Source organism: Lagenorhynchus albirostris, chromosome 15 (assembly GCF_949774975.1).
Source record: "Lagenorhynchus albirostris chromosome 15, mLagAlb1.1, whole genome shotgun sequence".
NCBI classification, from domain to species: domain Eukaryota; kingdom Metazoa; phylum Chordata; class Mammalia; order Artiodactyla; family Delphinidae; genus Lagenorhynchus; species Lagenorhynchus albirostris.
The window spans coordinates 7,963,089-7,987,632 of record NC_083109.1 but is presented as its reverse complement, the minus strand read 5'-3'; the positions used below and the strand labels follow the sequence as shown (position 1 = coordinate 7,987,632).

The following is a 24,544-nucleotide window of genomic DNA, read 5'->3' as shown; positions in this document are numbered from 1 at the left end:
TTTTTTGCTTTCTAGGGAGGAAGATAAAACATAAATATGCAGACAAATCAATGAGCAAGATGATTTCAGAGATTGATTTGAAGTTGCAAGGGGGATGGGTAGGGGAGTACTTTAGATTTCGTAGGAAGGAAGATGTTTCTGAGGAGGTGAGATGGTGATAGCATGTGAGTACATTGATGGTCTCAGTTAATTCCATGACCTTTATTCTGATTGTCTCTATTTGCCCTGACTCTGGGCTTGTGAGATGAAACACATGTGAGATGAACTGTTAGCAAACTTGCCACAAGCAGGGGCTTATAAAAGCATTTTACACAAAGCCTATAAAAACCTTTTACCTGCTGCTTCTGGGATGAGTGAATAGACATACCTTTCCCTATTGTTCTTGCTAAGTGCAACTACAAACTCTGGACTTTATATATAAATCAAACTAAGAAGACTCTGAAAGGTGGAGCGACCCAGACTGGCTAGAGACCTCAGCTTTTGAGGAGCAACATAGTGGTGATTTCCCTGGGTTTTCATTTTGTCTCGTATATCCCAAAGTTGGAGCTAAAAGCCAGCAAACGAGAAATGCCCGCAGGTACAGAGAGAAAAAGCCCCAACAAAAACCCATTTTCTGGTCAAAGAACCAGGAAATGAGGCAGCCGAGCAACACGGAAAACTTTTAGAAAATATCTGTTCTAATATCAGCCAAACATCACAGGATAGACTGTGCTCCCGCCCCCCTTCATGCCAGCAGAAGCTGAGTAAGGAGTCTAGACTTCCATCCTCGTGAGCTTTTGTGAGTCAAAGATTCTCCTCTACGCTCTTAGGTGCGGTACCTTGCCATTGTGAATTAAACTGACAAAAGGCATACAAATGTCATTGATAGCTTCATATCTATGGAGACTAACAGAAAAAAAGTGAAAATCTAAAGAAATGGTTAGGCTTAGAATCTTTTTTTTTTCTTAAATAGATCTTTATTGGAGTATAATTGCTTTACAATAATGTGTTAGTTTCTCTTGTACAACAAAGCGAAACAGCCGTATGCATACACATGTCCCCATATCCCCTCCCTCTTGAGCCTGTCTCCCATCTTCCCTATCCCACCCCTCTAAGTCATCACAAAGCACCGAGCCGATCTCCCTGTGCTATGCTGCTGCTTCCCACCAGCCAACTATTTTATATTTGGTAGTGTATATATGTCGATGCTACTCTCCCTTTGCCCCAGCTCACCCTCCCACCCCTTGTCCTTAAAGTCCCTTTTCTATTTCTACCTCTTTATTTGTGCCCTGAAACTAGGTTCATCAGTACCATTTTTTTTTTTAGATTCCATATATATATGCATTAGCATACGGTATTTTTCTCCTTCTGACTTATTTCACTCTGTATGACAGACTCTAGGTCCACTACCTCACTACAAGTAACTCAATTTTGTTTCTTTTCATGGCTGAGTAATATTCTATTGTATATATGTGCCACCTCTTCTTTATCCATTCATCTGTCGATGGACATTTAGGTTGGTTCCATGTCCTACCTATTGTAAATAGTGCTACAGTGAACATTGTGGTACATGTCTCTTTTTGAATTATGGTTTTCTCAGGGTATATGCCCAGTAGTGGGATTGCTGGGTCATGTGGTAGTTCTATTTTTAGTTTTTTAAGGGACCTCCATACTGTGCAGGAGGGTTCCCTTTTCACCACACCCTCTCCAGCATTTATTGTTTCTAGGTTTTTGATAATGGCCATTCTGACCTGTGTGAGGTGATATCTCATTGTAGTTTTGCTCTCTCTAATAATTAGTAATATTGAGCATCTTTTCATGTGCCTCTTGGCCATCTGTATGTCTTCCTTGGTGAAATGTCTATTTAGGTCTTCTGCCCATTTTTTAACTGGATTGTTTGTTTTTTTGATATTGAGCTCCATGAGCTGTTTGTATATTTTGGAGATTAATCCATTGTCTGTTGTTTCATTTGCAAATATTTTCTCCCATTCTGAGGGTTGTCTTTTTGTTTTTTTTGTGGTTTCCTTTGCTGTGCAAAAGCTTTTAAGTTTAATTAAGTCCCATTTGTTTACTTTTGTTTTTATTTCCGTTACTCTAGGAGGTGAGTCAAAAAAGATCTTGCTGTGGTTTATGTCAGAGTGTTTTTCCTATGTTTTCCTCTAAGAGTTTAAAGTGTCTGGTCTTACATTTAAGTCTTTAATCCATTTGGAGTTTATTTTTGTGTACAGTGTTAGGTGGTGTTCTAATTTCATTCTTTTACATGTAGCTGTCCGGTTTTCCCAGCACCACTTATTGAAGAGGCTGTCTTTTCTGCATTGTATGTTCTTGCCTCATTTGTTGTAAATTAGGTGCCCATATGTGTGTGGGTTTATCTCTGGGCATTCTATCCTGTTCCATTGATCTATATTTCTGTTTTTGTGCCAGTACCATACTGACTTGATTACTGTAGCTTTGTGGTATAGTTTGAAGTTGGGGAGCCTGATTCCTCCAGTTCTGTTTTTCTTTCTCAAGATTGCTTTGGCTGTTTGGGGTCTTTTGTGTTTCCATACGAATTGTAAAATTTTTTGTTCTAATTCTGTGAAGAATGCCATTGGTAGTTGGATAGGGTTACATTGAATCTGTAAATTGCTTTGGGTACTATAGTCATTTTCACAATATTTATTCTTCCAATCCAAGAACATGGTATATTTCTCCATCTGTTTATGTCATCTTTGATTTCTTTCATCAGTGTTTTCTGAGTACAAGTCTTTCTCCTCCTTAGGCAGGTTTATTCCTAGGTATTTTATTCTTTTTGTTACAGTGGTAAATGGGAGTGTTTCCTTAATTTCTCTTTCTGATTTTTCACTGTTGGTGTATAGGAATGCCAGAGATTTCTGTGCATTAATTTTGTATCCTGCTACTTTACCAAATTCATTGATTAGCTCTAGTAGTTTTCTGGTGGCATCGTTAGGATTTCCTATGTATAGTATCATGTTACTGGCAAACAGTGACAGTTTTATTTCTTCTTTTCCAATTTGTATTCCTTTTGTTTCTTTTTCTTCTCTAATTGCTGTGGCTAGGACTTCCAAAACTATGTTGAATAAGAGTGGCAAGAGTGGACATCCTTGTCTTGTTCCTGATCTTAGTGGAAATGCTTTCAGTTTTTCACCATTGAGTATGATGCTTGCTATGGGTTTGTCATATATGGTCTTTATTATGTTGAGGTAGGGTCCCTTTACGCCCATTTTCTGGAGAGTTTTTATCATAAATGGGTGTTGAATTTTGTTGAAAGCTTTTTCTTCATCTATTGATATGATCATATGGTTTTTATTCCTTAATTTGTTAATGTGTTGTATCACATTGATTGATTTGCGTATATTGAAGAATCCTTGCATCCCTGGGATAAATCCCACTTGATCATGCTGTATGATCCTTTTAATGTGCTTTTGGATTCTGTTTGCTAGTATTTTGTTCAGGATTTTTGAATCTATGTTCATCAGTGATCTTGGTCTATAATTTTCTTTTTTAGTGATACCTGTTTCTGGTTTTGGTATCAGGGTGATGGTGGCTTCGTAGAATGAATTTGGGAGTGTTTCTCCCTCTGCAGTTTTTTGGAAGAGTTTGAGAAGGATTGGCATTAGCTCTTCTCTAAATGTTTGATAGAATTCGCCTGTGAAGCCATCTGGTCCTGGACTTTTGTTTGTTGGAAGATTTTTAATTACAGTTTCAGTTTCATTACTTGTGATAGGTCTGTTTATATTTTCTAATTCTTCCTGGTTCAGTCTTGGAAAATTTTACCTTTCCAAGAATTTGTCCATTTCTTTGTGGATGTCCATTTTATTGGCATATAGTTGTTTGTAGTTTTCTCATATAATCCTTTGTATTTCTGCAATGTCAGTTGTGATTTCTCCTTTTTCATTTCTAATTTTATTGATTTGCGTCCTCTCCCTTTTTTTCTTGATGAGTCTGGCTAAGGGTTTATCAATTTTGTTTATCTTCTCAAAGAACCAGCTTTTAGTTTTATTGATCTTTGCTGTTGTTTTCTTTGTTTCTATTTCATTTATTTCTGCTCTGATCTTTATGATTTCTTTCCTTCTACTGTCTTTGGGTTTTCTTTGCTCTTGTTTCTCTAATTGTTTTAAGTGTAGGGTTAGATTGTTTATTTGAGATTTTTCTTGTTTCTTGAGGTGAGATTGTATTGCTATAAACTTCCCTCTCAGAACTGCTTTTGCTGTGTCCCATAGGTTTTGGATCATTGTGTTTTCATTGTCATTTGTTTCTATGTATTTTTTTACTTCTTTGATTTCTTCAGTAATCTCTTGGTTATTTAGTAGTGCACTGTTTAGCCTCCATGTATTTGTGTTTTTTACAGTTTTTTTCCTGTAATTGATTTCCAGTCTCATAGCGTTGTGGTCAGAAAAGATGCTTGATACAATTTCAATTTTCTTAAATTTTCTGAGGCTTGATTTATGACCCAAGATGTGATCTATCCTGGAGAATGTTCTGTGTGCATTTGAGAAGAAAGGGTATTCTGCCACTTTTGGGTGGAACATTCTGTAAATATCAATGAGATCTATCTGGTCTATTGTGTCATTTAAAGCTTGTGTTTCCTTATTTATTTTCTGTTTGGATGATCTGTCCATTGGTGTAAGTGAGGTGTTAAAGTCCCCTACTATTATTGTGTTACTGTCGACTTCTCCCTTCATGGTTGTTAGCATTTGCCTTAGGTATTGAGGTGCTCCTATGTTGGGTGCATAAACATTTAAAATTATATCTTCCTCTTGGATTGATCCCTTGATCATTATGTAGTGTTCCTCCTTATCTCTTGTAACAGTCTTTATTTTAAAGTCTATTTTATCTGATACGAGTATTGCTACTCCAGTTTTCTTTTGATTTCCATTTGCATGGAATATCTTTTTCCATCCCTTCACTTTCAGTCTGTCTGAGTCCCTAGGTCTGAAGTGGGTCTCTTGTAGACAGCATATATATGGGTCCTGTTTTGGTATCCATTCAGCCACTCTGTGTCTTTTGGTTGGGGCATTTAATTCATTTACATTCCAGGTTATTATTGATATGTATGTTCCTATTACCATTTTCTTAATTGTTTTGGGTTTGTTTTTGTGGGTGTTTTTCTCCTCTTGTGTTTCCCACCTAGAGAAATTTCTTAAGCATTTGTTGTAAAGCTGGTTTGGTGGTGCTTAATTCTCTTAGTTTTTGCTTGTCTGAAAATCTTTTGATTGCTCCTTTGAATCTGAATGAGACCCTAGCTGGGTAGAGTGATCTTGGCTGTAGGTTTTTCTCTTTCATCACTTTAAGTATATCCTGCCACTCCCTTATTGCCTGCAGAGTTTACACTGAAAAATCAGCTGATAACCTTATGGGACTTCTTTTGTATGTTATTTTTTGTTTTTCCCTTGCTGCTTTTAATATATTTTCTTTGAATTTAATTTTTGTTAGTTTGATTAATATGTGTCTTGGGGGCTTCCCTGGTGGTGCAGTGGTTGAGAATCTGCCTGCCAATGCAGGGGACACGGGTTCGAGCCCTGGTCTGGGAGGATCCCACATGGTGCGGAGCAACTAGGCCCGTGAGCCGCAACTACTGAGCCTGCGCGTCTGGAGCCTGTGCTCCGCAACAAGAGAGGCCGCGATAGTGAGAGGCCCGCGCACCACAATGAAGAGTGGCCCCCGCTTGCCACAACTAGAGAAAGCCCTCGCACAGAAACGAAGATGCAACACAGCAAAAATAAATAAATTAATTAATAAACTCCTACCCCCAACATCTTCTTTAAAAAAAACAAAAACAAAAATATGTGTCTTGGTGTGTTTTTCCTAGCGTTTATCGTGTATGGGACTCTCTGTGCTTCCTGGACTTGGGTGACTGTTTCCTTTCCCATGTTAGGGAAGTTTTCAACTATAATCTCTTCAAATATTTTCTCAGACCCTTTCTTTTTCTCTTCCTCTTCTGGGACCCCTATAATTTGAATGTTGGTGCATTTAGTGTTGTCCCAGAGGTCTCTGAGATTGTCTTCAATTCTTTTCATTCTTTTTTCTTTATTCTGCTCCTTGGCAGTTATTTCCACCATTCCATCTTCCAGCTCACTTATTCGTTCTTCTGCCTCCGTTATTCTGTTATTGATTCCTTCTAGTGTATGTTTCATTTCAGTTATTGTGTTGTTCATCTCTGTTTGTTCTTTAGTTCTTCTAGATCTTTGGTAAACATTTCTTGTATTTGCTCAGTCTGTGCCTCCATTCTATTTCCAAGATTCTGGATCATCTTTCCTATCATTACTCTGAATTCTTTTTCAGGTAGATTGCCTATTTCCTCTTCATTTATTTGGTCTTGTAGGTTTTTACCTTGCTGCTTCATTGGTGACATATTTTTTTGCCATCTCATTTTTTTTTTTATGAGTGGGGTTGTGTTCCTGTCTTACTGGTTGTTTGGCTGGAGTCTTCCAACACTGGAGTTCGTAGGCTGTTGTGTAGAGCTGGGTCTTGCTGCTGAGATGAGGACCTCCGTGAGACCTCACTCTGATGAATATTCCCTGGGGTCTGAGGTTCTCTGTTAGTCCAGTGGTTCGGACTCAGAGCTGCCACCACAGGAGCTTTGGCTCGACCCCGGGCTCATGAACCAAGATCCTACAAGCCTCCTGGGGTGGCAAAAAAAACCCCAAACAATAACAAAGTAAAAAATAAAATTAGACTGGGAAACTAACAGGTATGTTAGGAAGAATATAAAAATAAAAATATAGATGAATCAACAACCGGAAGGTATATCAGTACCACAGTAGTAATAAAGAGGAGGAGGGAAAAGAAAAAAGAAAAAACAGGGAGGGGGCCAAAAGGCCTGGGCTGTGGAGGGCGGGGCCTAAGCAAGGGCGAGGTTTGGGTGGTGGGCCAGGCTCCCTGTGCCCAAGTGGGCGGGGCTATCGCCCTCTGCTCCTCCCTCCCCTCCCACCTGCCTCTCCTGATGTCTCTGGCCTCAGGGGCATGGATCCTGTCTGGTCTCCACTTCTCCTCCCCCCTCGGTCCCCCTCCTTCCTACCGGTTCACTCTGGGGTTCCTCCCATCTCCTTGGGCATCAGAGTCCCCCACCAGTGGCGGCAGGCGCCCTAGTTGTGGGGAGACGTTAACTCTGCATCTTCCCACACTGCCATCTTGACTCTGCCTTCAGAATCTTTTTCTTTCTTTCTTTCTTTCTTTCTTTCTTTCTTTCTTTCTTTCTTTTTTTTTTTTTTGTCACTCCTTTTCCTAAAAGTCCTTTATTTGCCCCCACTCAGATTTGTGTTCTGCCTGTTGTTTTCCAAGTCATGCCCAGATTCATGACTTCTTTCTCTCCCTTCTGCTGCTTTTACTTTTCTCTCTCTCATTTCTCCTTCTCTCAAAGTATCAAGAAAAAAAAAAGTAAAGAATTTGAAAGAAAAAACCCAAATCACTCTTTTACAGAACAGTTTGGCCATTTCTTATTCTGCCCGACTCGTGGTAACACCTGTGCCCTGGAGCTCTCACCTTTCACCCGAGCTGTTTAAAGCATTCCCCTCTACAATGAACGATACTTTAGGCTCAGAATCTTCTACACCATTTTGACACAGGGTTGTAAGCTGTGGAGAAGTGACTAGAGAAAGGAAAGGGAATTTGAGCATCTCAGGGTGGTAAATTGTGGGAAGGTGAGTAGGAAAGTTTTGCTGTAGATTAGGATTGCTTAGTGTGGTTTGGTATACAGACTCATCTTGGTGCTGTCTCTCATCTTCCTGGTGTAAGAGAGGGAAACGCTTTACACGTGTAAGTCCATGTCACATAGAAAAAAAAATGTATGCCTTGCTTTTAGGGAGAAGGGGGAAGGCAGAGAGATCCTCCTGCATCTGCTGTTTCTCAGTTGTCTTCAGCTCAAAGTAATCCTGACGTCAGAGTAGCATATTTTGGGGTGGCATCCTCTGGTCCTCTTCAGCTGTAACAAGGTCCTCCACTCCACCTAGTTGGTGTCTGTGAAGGCCAAGGAGGGAGCCAGGATTTTCATCTTGGCCCTTTGGTGGTTAGCCCTCTCCACTGTGGTGTCAGTGGAGACCACGTTGGGGGTCTGTACACCTCACTCAGCAGTAATGAGGCGCCTCTCCCTCTCCCCACTCGGGCGGGGTCAGAGGGGGCCTGGTGGAGGGCCAGGATTTTCACCAATGCCCAGTGGTAATGAGACCACCCCCACTGCTGTGTCAGTGGGGATCACAGGAGAAGATAGAGCTCCCCCCTCAACCCAGCAGTAATGAAGGGACCCTCGGGAATAGAGGACTTTTCCGCTTGCTTTCTCGGACTTCTGCTTGCTCTGTGATGATAAGCCCCAGCTAACCTTCTGGAGAATCCAAGACCGTGCAGTGCAGAGCTGAGTCACCCCAGGCAAACTCCAGTCCACCTGCCTTGACTGCTCACCTGTGAATGAGCCAGGAGCCAGGTCAGATCAGTAGAGCTGCCTGACCCACCGTCCAGTTCATGAGAAGTGAAAGATGGCTGTTCTTTTAAGCTACTAAGCTTTGGGGTGATTTGTTACATAAAAATAGCTAAGTGATAGAGAAATTTCGCCCAAGATCTGAAGGATGAGAAGGAAGCAGCCCTGTGAACAGCAAGGGGAAGAGAGTTCCAGCACATTCTCTCATCCCTCATCGGAGAAGAATGGAACATTTTGGAGATTGGGGTGCCACGAGTGAAGCAGGAAGTGGTGGGTGACGAAGTCTGACAAATAGGCACGGGTCAGCTTGTATAGAGCCAGGCTGTGAAATTGGAACTCAGGGTTGGTGATTTTGGTTTGGTGATCACTTAAAGACTGCTTTGGAAGCCACGATGACATCATTTCTTGTTTAACTTCACGAAATATTTATTGGGTGCGTACTACCAAATGATGGTATTCTGCAAATGTAGTCTGTAATCATTATGACCCCATGCTAGGCATTGTGTTTGGGGCTGGGAGACAGATAATTATCTGTCTCTGCACATGAGAAAGTGAACTCTGTGGACTCTGCTTTATACCCTACCATTTCTTCGGTGCTTGGAACAGGGCCTAGCACATAGTAGATGCTCAGTAAATATTCGCAAAATTAATGAGTAACTGAAGGAACCAATATGGGTGTTGTCCTTGTTTGCAGGCAAAGCACTGCCTGATTGGATGGTATGAGCTGCTGACCTCTATGAAGTGCTTCCCCAGCAATATAAACCCTTTAAATGCACTAACTTATTCCATTCTCCCAACAGGCCTGTAGAGAAGATAGTGTTATTAATTTATTTTAAAAGTACAATAAAACCTTCTATAATAGATATATGTATATATAACACACACAAATAACTGACTATTCATCATGTTTGATAATGTTTATATAAACTTAGGTGTTTAACAGGCACGACAGACTCCTTACATCCATCATCACGTTCCATATCCTCCCTCAGATCCTGGTCTTCTTCCAGGCTTGCTCAGCTAATGGAAACCCCATTCTTCTATCAATACTTGCTTGAGCTAAAAATCTTGGAATTACCCCTGACTCTCCTTACTCTCATCCTTATATCCAGTCTCATCAGTGAGTCTCGTTGGTTCTGCTTTCAAAATATAACCGGGGCTTCCCTGGTGGCGCAGGGGTTGAGAGTCCGCCTGCCGATGCAGGGGACGCGGGTTCGTGCCCCGGTCCGGGAGGATCCCACATGCCGCGGAGCGGCTGGGCCCATGAGCCATGGCCGCTGAGCCTGCGCGTCCGGAGCCTGTGCTCCGCAACGGGAGAGGCCGCAACAGTGAGAGGCCCGCGTACCGCAAAAAAAATCAAAAAACAAAAAATATAACCGGATTCAGACCACTTCTCGTTCCCTTCCCCACCTCCATCCTGACCCAAGGCACCCTCACCTCCCATGTGATTTATAGCAGCAGCAGCCTCCTGACTAGTTTCCCTGATTCTGCCTTTAGTTCCCTGCAGTGTTCGTAAAAGTGAATTGGATCATATTACTTCCATTCAAAACCCTCCATCTCACTTCGCATCTCATGCAGAGAAAAATTCAGAGTCTTTACAATAAGACCCATAAGGCCTACCCACCACCACCATCTCTGAATTCTCTGGACTTCTGATGGCTTCATCACGCCAGGCATGTTTCTGTGTCAAGGCCCGTTTGCTGCTGCTTCTGCTTAGCACCCCCTTCCCCCAAACCTCCTGTCTCTTTCAGGTCTTTGCTCAGACGTCACTTTCTCTTTGAGAACTTCCCTGATTACCCTATTTAAAATTGAAATACCACTAGCAATTCTCATCTACTCTCTTGGCTTACTTTCCTTCATGGTACTTAACACCATATGACATATTGTGACATATTACCTGTGTACTGTAAGACACATGAACATATATGTATGCATATATATCATGTCATCTTATCGGTTGTCTGTAAGCGTAAGGAAGGCAGCAGATTCCTCCACTTTGTTTATAGCCGTGTCCTTAGTACCTAAACAGTGCTTGGCACATGGTAGGCACCCAGTAAATATTTGTTGAATGAATTAATGAGTGATATCAGCTCGCCAGGTTTTTGTTTGAATAGAATGCTCACCCAGTAGTCAAGATTCTCTAGCATTTCTTAGAGTAGTTTGGTTTTTTTCTCTAAGGCTGCTTAAAAGTAGAAGCTAAATAAGGACATTTAACTGTGTATGGCTTCTTCAGGCAGCTCTCCTGTCTCTTACTTCTCTTCCTCCTGTGTGGATCCGGGGGACAGAAAGGAATTGGGGAGAGAAGGAAAGGAGCCGTCACGTTTCCCTCTCTACAGTGTCCGCTCTCTACAGTGGTCAGCTTTGTCTGACAAGGGAAGGGTTTCCTATGTGTGGCAAGAACAGCTGGTGGCCGATACTGATTCCATGAGAATTCTTCCAAATCACCTTGTATTACTTGTTTGATTATTACTAAAAATATGTGTATATAGTTACATGTGAAGAATATATAAATGAAGAAATCAGCAAAATAAGGCAAAAAAGGTAGAGAGGGGGCCAGTGTTTGCAGGTTCTGGAATGTCTTGTTAAGACTTTGGTTTTTTTACCCCAAAGGCAACAGGCACAGAAATGCTTAAGCAGTGGATTGATGTGGTCAGATGAGTGTTTTAAAGGTCACCCCAGATGTCCTGCAGGAAGTGGATTGAAAAGTGGCAAGAATGAAAGCAGAGAAACTCTGAAGCTCAGGAGGTGGTGGCTTAGATTAGGGTGGTGGTCCCTGCAGAAAAACAGATATTCCAGGTTTAACCAGAAGGTGAAATACACAGGACTCAGTGACCGACGGATTGTGTTAAAATTTTTTTTTCGAAAACAGTTAACTGTTTTTATCATGACTCTCATACAGATGTAGAAAGAGCACGTGTTGAAGATTCTACTTAGCTTATTAATTGAATGAGAGAGCAACACAGAATATTATAATAACTAGTTCTAAGGGGAATCCAAAGAACCTACATGTTTATATATCCAGCATAGTGAAATGCATGTTCCCAAGGAGGCAAAACTAGCTTCATGACAGTGGGGGAGGGAAATCAACAGAACCTCTACAGAATTTGCATCTTTATGGACTAGAATTATTTTGCATTTCTATCAGTAATCTACAGTTTAGAGTTGTAGAATAGCTCCCACAGAATCAGAAGCAGATAATACTGGATGTGTGTGTCCTAGAGAACGCATAGTTTTCCATTGAAGCAGACATTTTTGTCCTGTCATCGTGTGTGCATGTTTGTGTGTGTATGTGCACGTGTGTGCATGCGTGTGTGTGTGTGTGTGTGTGTGTGTGTGTGTGTGTGAGGGGAGGTGGGGAAGGGTGGAAATATAGATAGCTCTCAGCCCTTTTGGACGAGCAACTGGACCTTATTTACTGAATGAATATATATACTGGAGTAGAAACAGATTAAAAATAGGGACAACCTACTTTTTTTTACTTAATAACTTACTAATAGCATTTTCTATGGTATAAATATTGTTTTACAACATCATTTTTAATGATGGAAGTTTCTAGTTTACAGAGATGGCATAATTAATTAAGCTAGTTCCCTGGAACATTTAGAGTGCTTTCAGTTTTTATGCCAAAGAACCCTATTCCCATATGTTTGCATATTTCCTCAATGATTTCCTCAGGGGAAAGTTCTAGAAATGGTATTTCCAGGTCAAAGGGTAGGCATGATTTACCGTCTAGAAAGGTTGTGCTACTTTACTTCACCATCAGCAAAGGATTGGTAATTTATTGCCTGTGGATGCTTTTGAAGTATTTTTAATCCTCTTTGTACAAATTTTATTTTATGATTAATTATCTCATTTTTACAGGTGTTTTTCTTTGCAGTGAATTTAAAATGAACCTTGCTACCCACTGTGCAAAACCTTCTCCAAATTAGCATTTCTTTCCTTATAAATGAAAGGTATATATAAATGATAGGCATAGAGTCATGTTGTTTACTCAATGAAAAGATTTTTTCCCCTCATAAAATACATAATTCTGAACCAGCTCATTATCTTGGTAGGTGGACTTGGTAGCAGCCTACCTGTTACGATTCCACGATGCCAAAGAACTACTTCTCTTATACTCTTCATCTGTCACCTTCTGAAATCCCATAATGACAGAATCCTTCATAAGACTAGAAAATTTTAAGCATCTTGGTCTCAGAGATCATCCCGGTCAAAATTCTAATATTGTGGAAGGATTATTTGCAGACAGTGGCAGACAGGATGGAGGGGGGATTATCCCTCTGCTTCCAGATTGCATCATCCAACACCAATTTCTGTGGCTGTTGGGTTGAACTTGGATTGTGGTGTTTTATCAGTCACAGAGGAGCCCAGGACTCTGGGTGGGCAGCTACTTACTGTGGCCATGCATCGTTGGCCAAAGTGGAGGGCTGGGCACTCCTAGAGAAGTGACTGGTCAGCTCTATAGGGAGCTGACTACACATACCAGCAGGGAGCCAGCTAGCCAGGACATTGGTTTACTGCAGCTGTAACTAATGAATAACAAGAGACTAAAGTTTAGAGAGGGAAGGAAGGCCAAGAAAAGCTGAGAACTTAACATGAGATACTTACCACATAGTTAGAAATACTCGGCACGTTTGAGTTTCTGGACTGCAGTCAAGGATACTGAATACTTTGTTACTTAAGGAGGGAGAGAGTGGAATTCTTTTTCAAAGAAAACACATCTTACAAACTGCTAGGCTAACTTGCAGTCCTGGAATAGGGTCTTCAGACCCCAATTGCAGAAATACTCCATTAAAAACTATCACTCTTGGTGAACACTTGGTGCCAGGGAACTTAAAATCACAAATGCAAATGTCACACCAAAATAGCTAGACGATAAAGTCGTAGTCCAGATGAAAGAGCATATGGTTACAGCTAAATGTCTCTTTTTAGATTATGATAAGCATGAAAATCAACTTCTTACAGACAGCTCGACCCTCAGCATAAGTTTATGCATCCCTAGGAGATCAACTTTTCTGGGAAAATCCTGGAGGAATGGTTAAGAGCTTGTTCTTCAGAATCAAGCAAACCAAGGTTGGAATGCTGGCTTGTTTCTACCAGTTTCATGCCCTTGAGTAGTACTCAGTGAGTAACCTCACTGAGGCCTTATTTCCTCGTTGTAAAATGGGAATAATAACAGCATCTGTTTTATAGGGCTGTTGGTAGGGTTAGTTGAGATAATGCACAAGGAGGGATTAGCACTCTGCCATGCACAAAGGGTTCGACCAATGCTAGGTGTTGTTACTAACACCCTGGATAAGAAGAATATTTGATTTGTTTTGGAGAATAAATAAAAACAGGATTAGAGTGTGAGAAATGAGGCTAATTTAGCATTAGAAGACTGAGGATATATCTTTAGAATTGGAGAGAATGCCCTGAGAAGAGAAAAATCAATCTGCCTACGGGAAGCGGATGCTGGCAAATTGGAAAACAGTCCTAACTTACCTTTTCTCCCCAAAGAGCACCTTCCCTGCGTAGAATACGGAAACTATAAAAAGGTAGAGCTGAGGGCTTCCCTGGTGGCGCAGTGGTTGGGAGTCCGCCTGCCGACGCAGGGGACGCGGGTTCGTGCCCCGGTCCGGGAAGATCCCACATGCCGCGGAGCGGCTGGACCCGTAAGGCATGGCCGCTGAGCTTGCGTGTCTGGATGACTGTGCTCTGCAACTAGAGAGGCCACAACAGTGAAAGGCCCGCATACCGCAAAAAAAAAAAAAAAAAAAGGTAGAGCTGAGATGCTAATGTCCCTGCCTGTAAAAGGCCTCTTTAGGACAGCATCTGCAGCCATTGTAGAGCAGTGGGTCCCAGCAGCAGACGTCGAGACCAGAAACGTGTGGAGTATGTGGTGGAGGGCATTGAAAGGCATCAAGTCAACATTTTAATAGAAGTTGAAGTTAAATTTGGCTTGTGGGGAGATATGGGATATATAGGGATCCTCACCTGGGAGATATTTCTTCCCCTCTTTTCCTGAAGAGGGACATGTCAATCAGATTTTTATGTTCATCAAAAGCTGACCTGAGCTTAAACAGTTGAGAAATACTACCAAAGACCAGAGGTTGGCAAACTGCAGTCTGTGAGTGACATCTGGCCCACTGTCTGTTTTTTTAAATAAAGTTTTATTGGAAGATAACTGCACCTTTCATTTACATATATCCTCCTATGGCTGCTTTCATGCTACCACTGCAGAATTCAGTAGTTGCAACAAAGGCCTGTGACCCTCAAAGGCTAAAATATTTACTGTCTGGCCCTTTACAGAAAAAAGTTTGCTGATACTTGCACTAGACTGTGAAGTCCTAAATGGTCACATCTTACTTAAGCTTTCTGCGTTTCTTGAGCTTATGTAAAGGCAGTATATAATTTTCCTTTTAACAGAAGTTTTGTGACCAAAATTTGCTTTCTGTTATCTTCATAAGATGCATGCTATAGGGAGTTTCCTGCTCAGGGAACTGAGATCCCACAAGCCATGTGGCATGGCCAAAAACGAAAAAAAAAAAAAAAAAAAAGATACGTCCTATAGATGTTTAGTTTGTGACTCTGTTGTTCAAGACATTGTGATGGACTGCTAATGAAATTAGAAACTCCAAGCAAATTCTAAATTGTTTCAGCTCTTCCTTGGCCCTGGAAACCTTGGTGAATTTACCAGACTAGACTTTGTTAGGAAAAGTTAGCTAGTAAAAGTATCAGAGATTTGAAACCAGAGCTAATTAGTTATTAAGGATTTCAAGTTTTAAAGAAAGGGAAGACAATGGAAAAAAAACCAGAAATCATATATGGTTTGATGACAGTTTAAGGCTGAAAATTAGGTGTAGTAAAACTACCACCACCACCAAGAAAATACACACTGAAGGAGATTTTTATGTAACTGCTAAATCTCATGTACATCCACTCAGGTTGTCAGAACTGTGTGATGTGCTTGTCTGTTTTGGCTTTGACAGTGGCTTGTGTGGATTGACTTGTCCAAAGCCAGGACTTTGAAGATACTCCCATAACCTCATATTCTTCAACTCTGCATTCGTGGCTCAGCGTGCACTCACCTGTAGCAGTGGTTCTGACTTTGCCCCCCAGGGAACATTTGGCAATGTCTGGAGACAGTTCCGGTTGTCAGCAGGGTAGGAGGGGTGTGCTGCTGGTATCCAGTTGGAGGAGCAGCCCTGCCCTTCCCACTACCCCAAATTACCTTGTCTGAAATGCCAGCTGTGCGCGAATGTGGAACCCTGCTGCAGAGAAGGTGAGATATTTCAACATGAAAATTATTCCATCATTAGATTCTCTAAGAGTATAGTTATCATTAGGATTACCTACTCCTCATGTCCAGTTTGAAACTGCACTTTGCTCTCATGGTTGGGATAAACATTTTTTAGTTAAAAACAAGTCAATTGAAAGAAAAATGTGAGCTCAAAAATACTATAGATGGTCAGTGGATGTGTTATATGAAATATGAAGGAGATGGTTGAATGAATTAATTTAAGAAAAAAAATGCCCTATGCTATTATGCAAATGAGATTATTCTCCAATTGTGGCCCTTTTAACCATGTCAGTGTTACTCCACCTTGTCTCCACATGTTCCCATGTTCAGTGAGTCCTCCTGCTTCATTTCCTCTAACCAGTTTTGAAATATTGAGGACACGTTTTTAATTCTCTGATACTTGGTGGTTCTTCTGTTCTTGGGACCGAGAGTGTAGGGCAGGTGAAATGGGGAACTTACTGTAGTTCAGCAGATTTCACGTTCACCTTCACCGTGTCTCAGGACAGCATCTCACGCTGCTCCACGTCCAAAGCGACTGCACGTCACTCGTTGGAAACCACACAGCCCAGAGGCCCTCGTCCTGGATGGAGCATTTGTTGGAGGGCTCTTTGTTGTCAGTCGCACGTGGGAAGCACTGGGTTGTCTGAAAGTCTTTATGAATATTCATGGCATTGGTTTGCATATTACAAACAAAATCCCTGGGGAATAAGGTACAGAGCCAATCTGGCCCTACCCCAAGAGGTTCTGATGCAGTCGACCTTGGCTAATCTCTAGGAATCTGCATAATTAACAATTGTCTTGAGTGAGGCTGGGCCAACATGGAGAATCACTGAACCCCCTTTTCATAAACCAAGTTTTGGGGTTTTCCTTATCTCCTGATGAACCAACATGTTTTAATCTGTTCCGGGGTGACTTTCCAGCCAATAGTTATAAGCAATATTGCATGTGAATTTATACAATAGTACTCTTGCAGTTATTTGATTGTAACATTGCACTTTTGCTCTTACTATTGATACTTAATAGAACAAAAGAAAAACAAAAATCCCCTAAGTGTAATATGGATGAATCAAAGATGGACATCACTAGGCCTGCTGAAATTGAGGAATCTTTAGCTTGTGTTCGATAGACTTCAGACAGAAGAAATGAAGAAAATGAATAATTTTTTTTTTTTTTAAGTAGAAATACTGTCATTCAAGATTGGGTCTAAAAGTTGAGGCATACTTAGGAAATATAAAATATCCCCTTGGGTGAAAATATTTTTTTCCCCATAGTAGGCATATTTCTTGCATACCTTAGTGTGCTGTCTTTAACACATTTTCAGGGCCATGTCCAGAAGAAAGGGTTTGCCAATAATAGAATGACAGTGAGAGACCTAATTTCCACATCCTTTATTTGAACAATCAGGGTGACAGTCTTTCCCGATGTAATTACAGTCCTTTCTCTGGTGGTTAGGTTTTAAGGGAGCTGGTGATCTCATCTGTTATTCAGACATCAGCGAGTTGTTGGTAAGTCTTCTATTTGCCAACCATAGCCCTGAAAATGTTAATTTGCATGGCTGACTCTCCACCCTGAAAAGGATTTTGGGTTTGAATTCTTACCAATGGCTCTTGCCACTTGGCTTTCTAAAGTTATGTAGTCTAGTGGTTAATTAGACTTTGGTCTGGTAGCAAAAGAATTAGGTAACTGTAGATTAGGCTGTAATTTTTAAGATCTTTTACATTTTTTGTTAAAAATTTATAAGCATTTTGTTTTAAGATAATTGTAGACTCACATTTGGTTGTAAGAACTATTACACAAAGATCCTATACCATTTGTCCAGTTTCCCTAGTGGTAACATCTTTGAAACAACAATGCAATATTATAACCAAGATAATGACATTCATAGAGTCAAGACACAGGACAGTTTCATCACTGCCAGGATCCCTCATGTTACCTGTATAGACAGCCCCTCTTCCATTCTGCTCCCTTCTCACACACCCCTAACCCCTGATAACCACTAATCTAATTTCCATTTCTATAATTTTGTCATTTCAAGAATGCTATTAATGCATTCATACAGTATGTAACCTTTTGGGTTTGGCTTTTTTCCCCCCACCCAGCATCATTCTCTGAAGACGCATTCATATTGTTTTTATAGCTGAGTGGTATTCTATGATATGGGTGTTCCCCAAATTGTTTAACAATTTACCCATTGGAGAACAGATGGGTTGTTTCCAGTTTTGCGCTGTTACAAATCCAGCTGCTTATGAACATTCACGTTCACATTTTTGTGTGTGTGGGAAGTTTGCATTTCTCTGGCATCGAGTCCTAAGAGTGCAACTGTAAGTCCCATGTTGCTTGCTTCGTTTTTTAAGAAACTGCCGTACTGTGTGTCAGAGCTGCACCATTTCACGTTCCCACCGGCAGTGTGTTACAACATGTGATCCAGTTTCTCAGCATCCTTGTCAACATTTGGTGGCATTATTATTATTTTTTATTTCAGCCAATCTGATAGGTGTGTACTGATGTTTCACTGTGGTTTTAATTTACATTTCCATGAAGCCTTAATGATGTTGAACATTTTCTCATGTGCTTCTTGATCATCTGTATATTCTCTTTGGTGAAATGTCTGTCTTTTTTCCATTTTGTAATTGGATTGTTTGGTTCTTTACTGTTGAGATATGAGGACTCTATATATTCTAGATACTAATCCTTTGTCAGATATGTGGTTTGCAGATATTTTTTTCCTAGTCTGTAGCTTTTCTTTTCATTCTCTTAGCAGAATTTTTCACATAGCGAGAGTTTTAAATTTTGATGAGGTACAATGTGGCAACGTTTTCTTTTATGGACTGTGCTTTTGGTATGAGGTCTAAGAACTCTTTGTTCAGACCATGATCCCAAACATTTCCTCCTTTTTTCCCCCTAAACTTTTAATAGTTTTTTAAATATTTAAGTCCATTTTCAGTTAAGTTTTTTTTTTAATTTTTCGAATAGCTGTATTTTTTTTAACATCTTTATTGGGGTATAATTGCTTTACAATGGTGTGTTAGTTTCTGCTTTATAACAAAGTGAATCAGTTATACATATACATATGTTCCCATATCTCTTCCCTCTTGCGTCTCCCTCCCTCCTCAGTTAAGTTTTGTATGAGTGTTTTGGGTTAAGGAGTTTGTTTATTCCCTATGGATATTCGGTTATTTGAGCACCGTTTGTTTAAAAGGCTACCCTCTCTCCATTGCTTTTCCACTTTTGTCCATGTTTTTATGACCCTTGGTAAGTTCAGTGACTATGCAAGATGAAAGCCAATAGAATTGATTTTAATGATTTTACTGATATCTTTGGATATTTAAGAAATAACAGAAATTCTCTTCCCTTTAATTTACAGTATTAACTTTTTACAGTATTAACTTGGACTGCACCCTAGCCTGGCAATAATCTTTGAGTCTCTGGGTTGAATTTTCTGAGGGAGAATCTGGTTGGTGTTCTTCAGCATTTATTAGCTAGTCTAGTGTCTGGCCCAACTCTTGACCGTCAGTTATGAGGAATGTCACATGACACATAGGGACTGTCTCTTTCTAGGACTTAAAGTCTTTGGCATATATCAGGCCTATGATTTCCATATATAATGGCATTTGAAATTAGAGTGTGTGTCGTAAATGCTTATATTATTTGCGCTGATTTGGGATTTTTATTTCTGGGAGTTTTTCTGCAATGTTTAGTCTACTGGTGTTATTGTCAAAGTGTGAAGAAATTTGCCTCCAAATACCTATTTTCTTTTGATTCCAGTGATTTTCTGAACGACATAATACACCCATTGTGGAAACAGCTTGGGGTTTTAAAATTTTATTTTCCCAAAGCAACATCACATTTATGGCTTATGAATATTTTACAGGTGAAAACATCAAAAAAGAAAATATCTAAATGTAAATGCCAGTAATATCTGAGTCAGTAGTGATGCTGAGTGCTGTCTTTGTATTTCCTTGCAGATTTATCAACGATGTTGGTTAGTATTCAAGAAAGCTTCAAGCAAAGGTCCAAAAAGACTGGAGAAATTTTCCGATGAACGTGCTGCATATTTTAGATGTTATCATAAGGTAAGACTCGATTGTTGTAGCTTTCCAGAAATCTGTTCATAACTAAGGAACTCAAGTTCATTGAGTCTGAAAACTTGTCTTGCTTTTTTAACAAAGGTACAAATGATACTTTTTCCAAGGACAAAACATCTTTAAAATAATATCTACTTGCTCATTGTTTAAAATAACTGACTGATGTGAAGTCCCTCTTCTGGCGTCCTACTATTTGTTGTTGTTTTTCCAATCTCTACTGTAGAAATCACCATGTTTTGTAAATTTTCAATTGCGTGGTAGGCCCTTCTCCCAACATTGAAGCCCCTGGAGGGTCGGGATTGGATCTCATTATGTCTATCACAGTGCCTGATACAGAATAGATCCTCAGTCAGTGCTTGGAATGTGGGGTGAGGAGGGAGGGGAAGAAGCTGGAAGAGGTGGATCCAGTAGCACAGAAGTTTAGCCAGGTGAGGGAAAGTGAATAACCTTCCCTTTTGTGCAAATTCTCCAAAAGTGGTGACTTTCCAACATCTTACTAAGGGCCTGTGTTGACACCTTGGTTTATACAATAATGAAAAGCAGTAGAACAAGCTGTATTCCTTCTCAGCTTAGAGACATAAAGTGTATGCTATGCTTTAAAGGTGCATCTATATAGACATAAGGGAAGGAAAAGCACAGAGCAAGACTTTTGAGGTAAGTAGGAAAGGGAGTCAAGAGTAGCATCTTCCATGTGTTTCATTTCCCCACTATTTCATAGCGAAGTTCTGCCTTCCAAGGTCAGCCCCATTTCCAGCCTTCCTTCTCTCCAAAGGAGAAGCCAGCTACACTTCTGTATGAGTCTAGATTTCCTCTACTGTTTATCCTCCATATGCCAGATATTACCACTATTCAAATAAAATTTCTTTTGTCCCCAGGAAGGAGTTGTTGCGAATCTATTATTTAGGAGCGGTGATTCAGGAAGCCAGGGAGAGCATAACTTTGAACCCTTGAAAATAATCTTGAGCCAGTCTCTCCATTTCTATAACACCTGAAACTATTGATGTCCAGTCATTTTGAACCAGATGTAATATGTCCCATTTATCCCGTGCATACCCAGTGTCTGTTCTCGTAACAAGATGGCGAACAATGATATAGGAATGACGTGCTTCATTTTAATTTGAGAGGTCTTGCCTTAAAACGGAGCTCAAGGTGCCCACAGGGGTGTTTGGTTTATCTCTAGGACAAGGACAGAGTTGCTTCCTTTCTCCTTCCCTTACCTGGCACTGATTCCTCTCCTCCACCTCTCAGGTCTATCACATCCTGGTGACTAGACTTTCCGCTGTGGTTGAAAATCATTGATTCTTCATTGCCTTCACCCTATAATTAACAAGGTCATCCAAAGGCTTCACCCCTAGGCAGCCAGAACTTGTGGTTATACATCAGTTCTTCTCTTGAGAATCCCAGCCAGTCTGTAACTTTACAGTCTCCATTTGCTCTGGGTTGTGTGCTTGTGTCCCAACCCCTCAAATTCCTGTGTTGAAACCTAATCCCCAGTTGTGATGGCATGTGGAGGTGGGACCTTTGGGAGGTGATTTGGTCATGAGAGTGGAGCCCTCACGAATGAAATTAGCGCTTTTATCAAAGAGACCCGGGAGAGCTCCCTCCTCCCTTCCGCCAGCTGAGGACACAGAATCTGTGAACCAGGAAGCAAGTCCTCACCAGACACTGACTCTGCCGGTGCCTCTGCCTTGGTCTTCCCAGACTCCAGAACACTGAGAAATAAATTTCTGTTGTTTTTCAGCCACCCAGCCTGTGGTGACTTGTTACACCAGCCTGAATGGACTAGGGTACCGTCAGACTCGTTCTCTTTGCTCACTGTGTGTGGCCACTGATGTCGATCAGTGCTTCCTTGTTTTGGTAGAGTTGCATATATTTCCAGAAATATCTGATTCTTCACAATCCCCTATACCAACCTTTCTGAATGCAGAAGAAGAAATAGGCTGTATTTTGCTTACAGACCTATATGTTCCTAAGAGAAAAAAGAGGACAGGTGAGGAGTATTTTATAGGAACTCCCCAAATCCAATCCATCAGCAGATGGTGTTGGCTCTGTGTTCAATCTGCAGAGAGACTCTGAATGTTTCTTACAACCTCTGTTGCTACTGCTGTGGTTGAAGCCACCAGGCTGCCTAATTCCCAGCCCTCTGAAGTCTATTCCAAACACTTATATCACATCCTGAAACTCTAGCTCGGAACCTTCAGCCAAGTCCTTAAAATGGCCTACACATCACTCATGTGACTGCCTGTCGCCTGTTTAACTTCAGCTGCACAGTTTCCCCAATCCAACTTTATTCTGCGACAGGTGCCCTGGGCTCCTCACTCTCCGCAGAACAGGCCAAGCACATTCCTACCTTCGAACTTGCTCTTCCCTTTGCTTTGGCTCTCCCAGCAAATATCCTCAAAGCTCACGTCCTTACTTTGTTCGGGTCATTGTTCAAATGCCTCCTCTACGTGAGGCCATCGCCTGCCCCCATTATTTAAAATGGAATCCTTGGACACCCTCCCTCTCCATCTCCCTTTGTTTTTCTCTTTAGCACTTATCACTACATACATATCTACTCGATTGTTTCTTATTGTCTTTACTACAATACCACCAAAAATAAGCTCCACAAGGGCAGAGATTTTTTTGGTGGGGGCGTAAGTCTGCTTCTACTCTTTATCAGGGCCTAACACATAGCAGACACTTTTTAAACTATTGATTGAAAAGCTATGGATATAATCGACAGAGGACATGGAATACATGTAGATGTCTTTGTGTCACACTTTTATTTAGCTTATCAGAAAATCTTGAGAAATCTGAAACCAGGAAAAGGAATTTTGATTTGGAGGAAATGGGGTGTGTGGGAATGGGAGCACAGAAAGCCAGGATTGGGAAGTTTTATGAGGACAGACTCAAATGTAAAACCAAAGTGGATTGAAAAGATTCCCCTTGAATGGGAAACAAGTAAGGGGAGATTGAGGACAAACTTGCCCTATTTCCCAGACTTCTACCTGCTGGCTTTGGAATTTAATATGCAGATCTTTGGGGAATGTGATAAGCCACATTCTCTTTCATCTATAATAGTCATTAACCAAAGCTCAAAGCATTAGAATGGAAGAATTATCTACGCTAAGCCTCCAAGCCCTTGATGAGTTCCTGTAGCCAATTCATCGTCCTTACTCTTTCAGGCTTCATACGTTTAGTATTAATCTCTCGGGGATATATAAAAAGCTGGAGTAACTCTGAGATGTGCATTTTTTATCTAAATTGTGTGTAATTTATGAATCTTGATAATAGTAGGGTGATAAGTAGCACACCGTGAACAGATTTCAGAGTTCATTTGAACACAAATAAAGCAATTTCCAAAAGAATTGAAGAACTGTATATTATGCTGTTTGATCAACACATAGATGATGTGGCATATACACCCATATCTCTCCTGTAGGACATCTGTAGCATTTATGGGAATATAGAGCTTCTTTTGTTTCACTTTTAAAGATATTATTATGGAAAAAAATGCCAGCTTTATGTATGTGATTCGTTATAGAAGTTTTTAAAGCAAGAAATTGTCTGTAGAATTTTAAAACTTGGTGCTTTCCTCACTGACAAGGGAGCTAAAGGTGCTCTCATAAAAAATTGGAAAATAAATATATGAATAATGCACATACAGAACCATTCATTTTTCATGTCTTCTTCTGCGAAGCACCCCTCAAGCACCCACAGCTGTCAGAGACGGCTGTGAATTTGATTAACTGTAATTGCAACGATATTAAGACTCCAGTGACTTTATTTTTCATTGATTTTTTTCCAGTTTTATTGAGAGATAATTGACATACATCACTGTCTAAGTTTGAGACAAAGGATTCCAGCGACTTCCTGCCCTTCTTGTGAAACACAAGTTTATTGTTTTCACTCAGCAAATCAAAGTTGCTTACACCAAGCAGAAGGAGGGTTGAGAATTTCTGTGCCCACTTTTACTTTTTTGAGGTGAATAACAACTGGGAAGAAATCTAAGTGGACAGACGATTGTCTGTTGTTTTTGAGACGAAGGCAGTTAGTGTGATGGGAAGTATGCTGACCCTGGGCTCGGTAAACCTACTTTCTCTTTTCCCTTTTTTTCTTTTCTTTCTCTCTCTTTTTTCCTTTTTCAGCTAACCTCACTTTATTTATTTATTTATTTAAGTAAAGTGGATATACACATATTATGTTAGTTTCAGGTGTACAGCATAGTGATTCCATTTTTTTTCAATTAATTTTTATTGGAGTATAGTTGATTTACAATGTTGTGTTAGTTTCTGCTGTACAGCAAAGTGATTCAGTTATACATGTACCATATATCCACTCTTTTTAGATTCTTTTCCCATGTAGGCCATTACAGAGTATTGAGTAGAGTTCCCTGTGCTGTACTGTAGGTCCTTATTAGTTATCTATTTTATATATAGTAGTGTATATATGTCAGTCCCAGTCTCCCAATTTATCCTTGCCGCCCCCTTTCCCCCTATAAAACTCTTAGATGAAAATATAGGCAGAAAAAAAAAAAAGAAAATATAGGCACAACACTCTCTGACATTAAGCACAGCAATATCTTTTTTTTTTTTTTTTTTTTTTGTGGTACGCGGGTCTCCCACTGCTGTGGTCTCTCCCACTTCGGAGCACAGGCTCCGGACGCGCAGACTCAGCGGCCATGGCTCACGGACCCAGCCGCTCCGCGGCATGTGGGATCTTCCCGCACCAGGGCACGAACCCATGTCCCCTTCATCGGCAAGCGGACTCCCAACCACTGCGCCACCAGGGAAGCCCAGCAAT

General features: G+C 40.6%; 1 protein-coding gene across 3 annotated transcripts in view; it reads left to right on the top strand.

The window, feature by feature from the left end:
- Positions 1 to 24,544, top strand: part of DOK5 (docking protein 5) — a 141,668-nt gene that overhangs the window by 57,043 nt on the left and 60,081 nt on the right. For 2 of the 3 annotated variants that reach the window (XM_060122695.1, XM_060122694.1), the window contains exon 2: positions 19,640 to 19,747. In XM_060122695.1, coding sequence (XP_059978678.1) covers positions 19,640 to 19,747 — 108 coding nt within the window. Of the gene's footprint in view, positions 1 to 15,617; positions 15,657 to 19,639; positions 19,748 to 24,544 lie in introns of those variants that run through there. The other variant, XM_060122696.1, reaches the window with a different exon arrangement.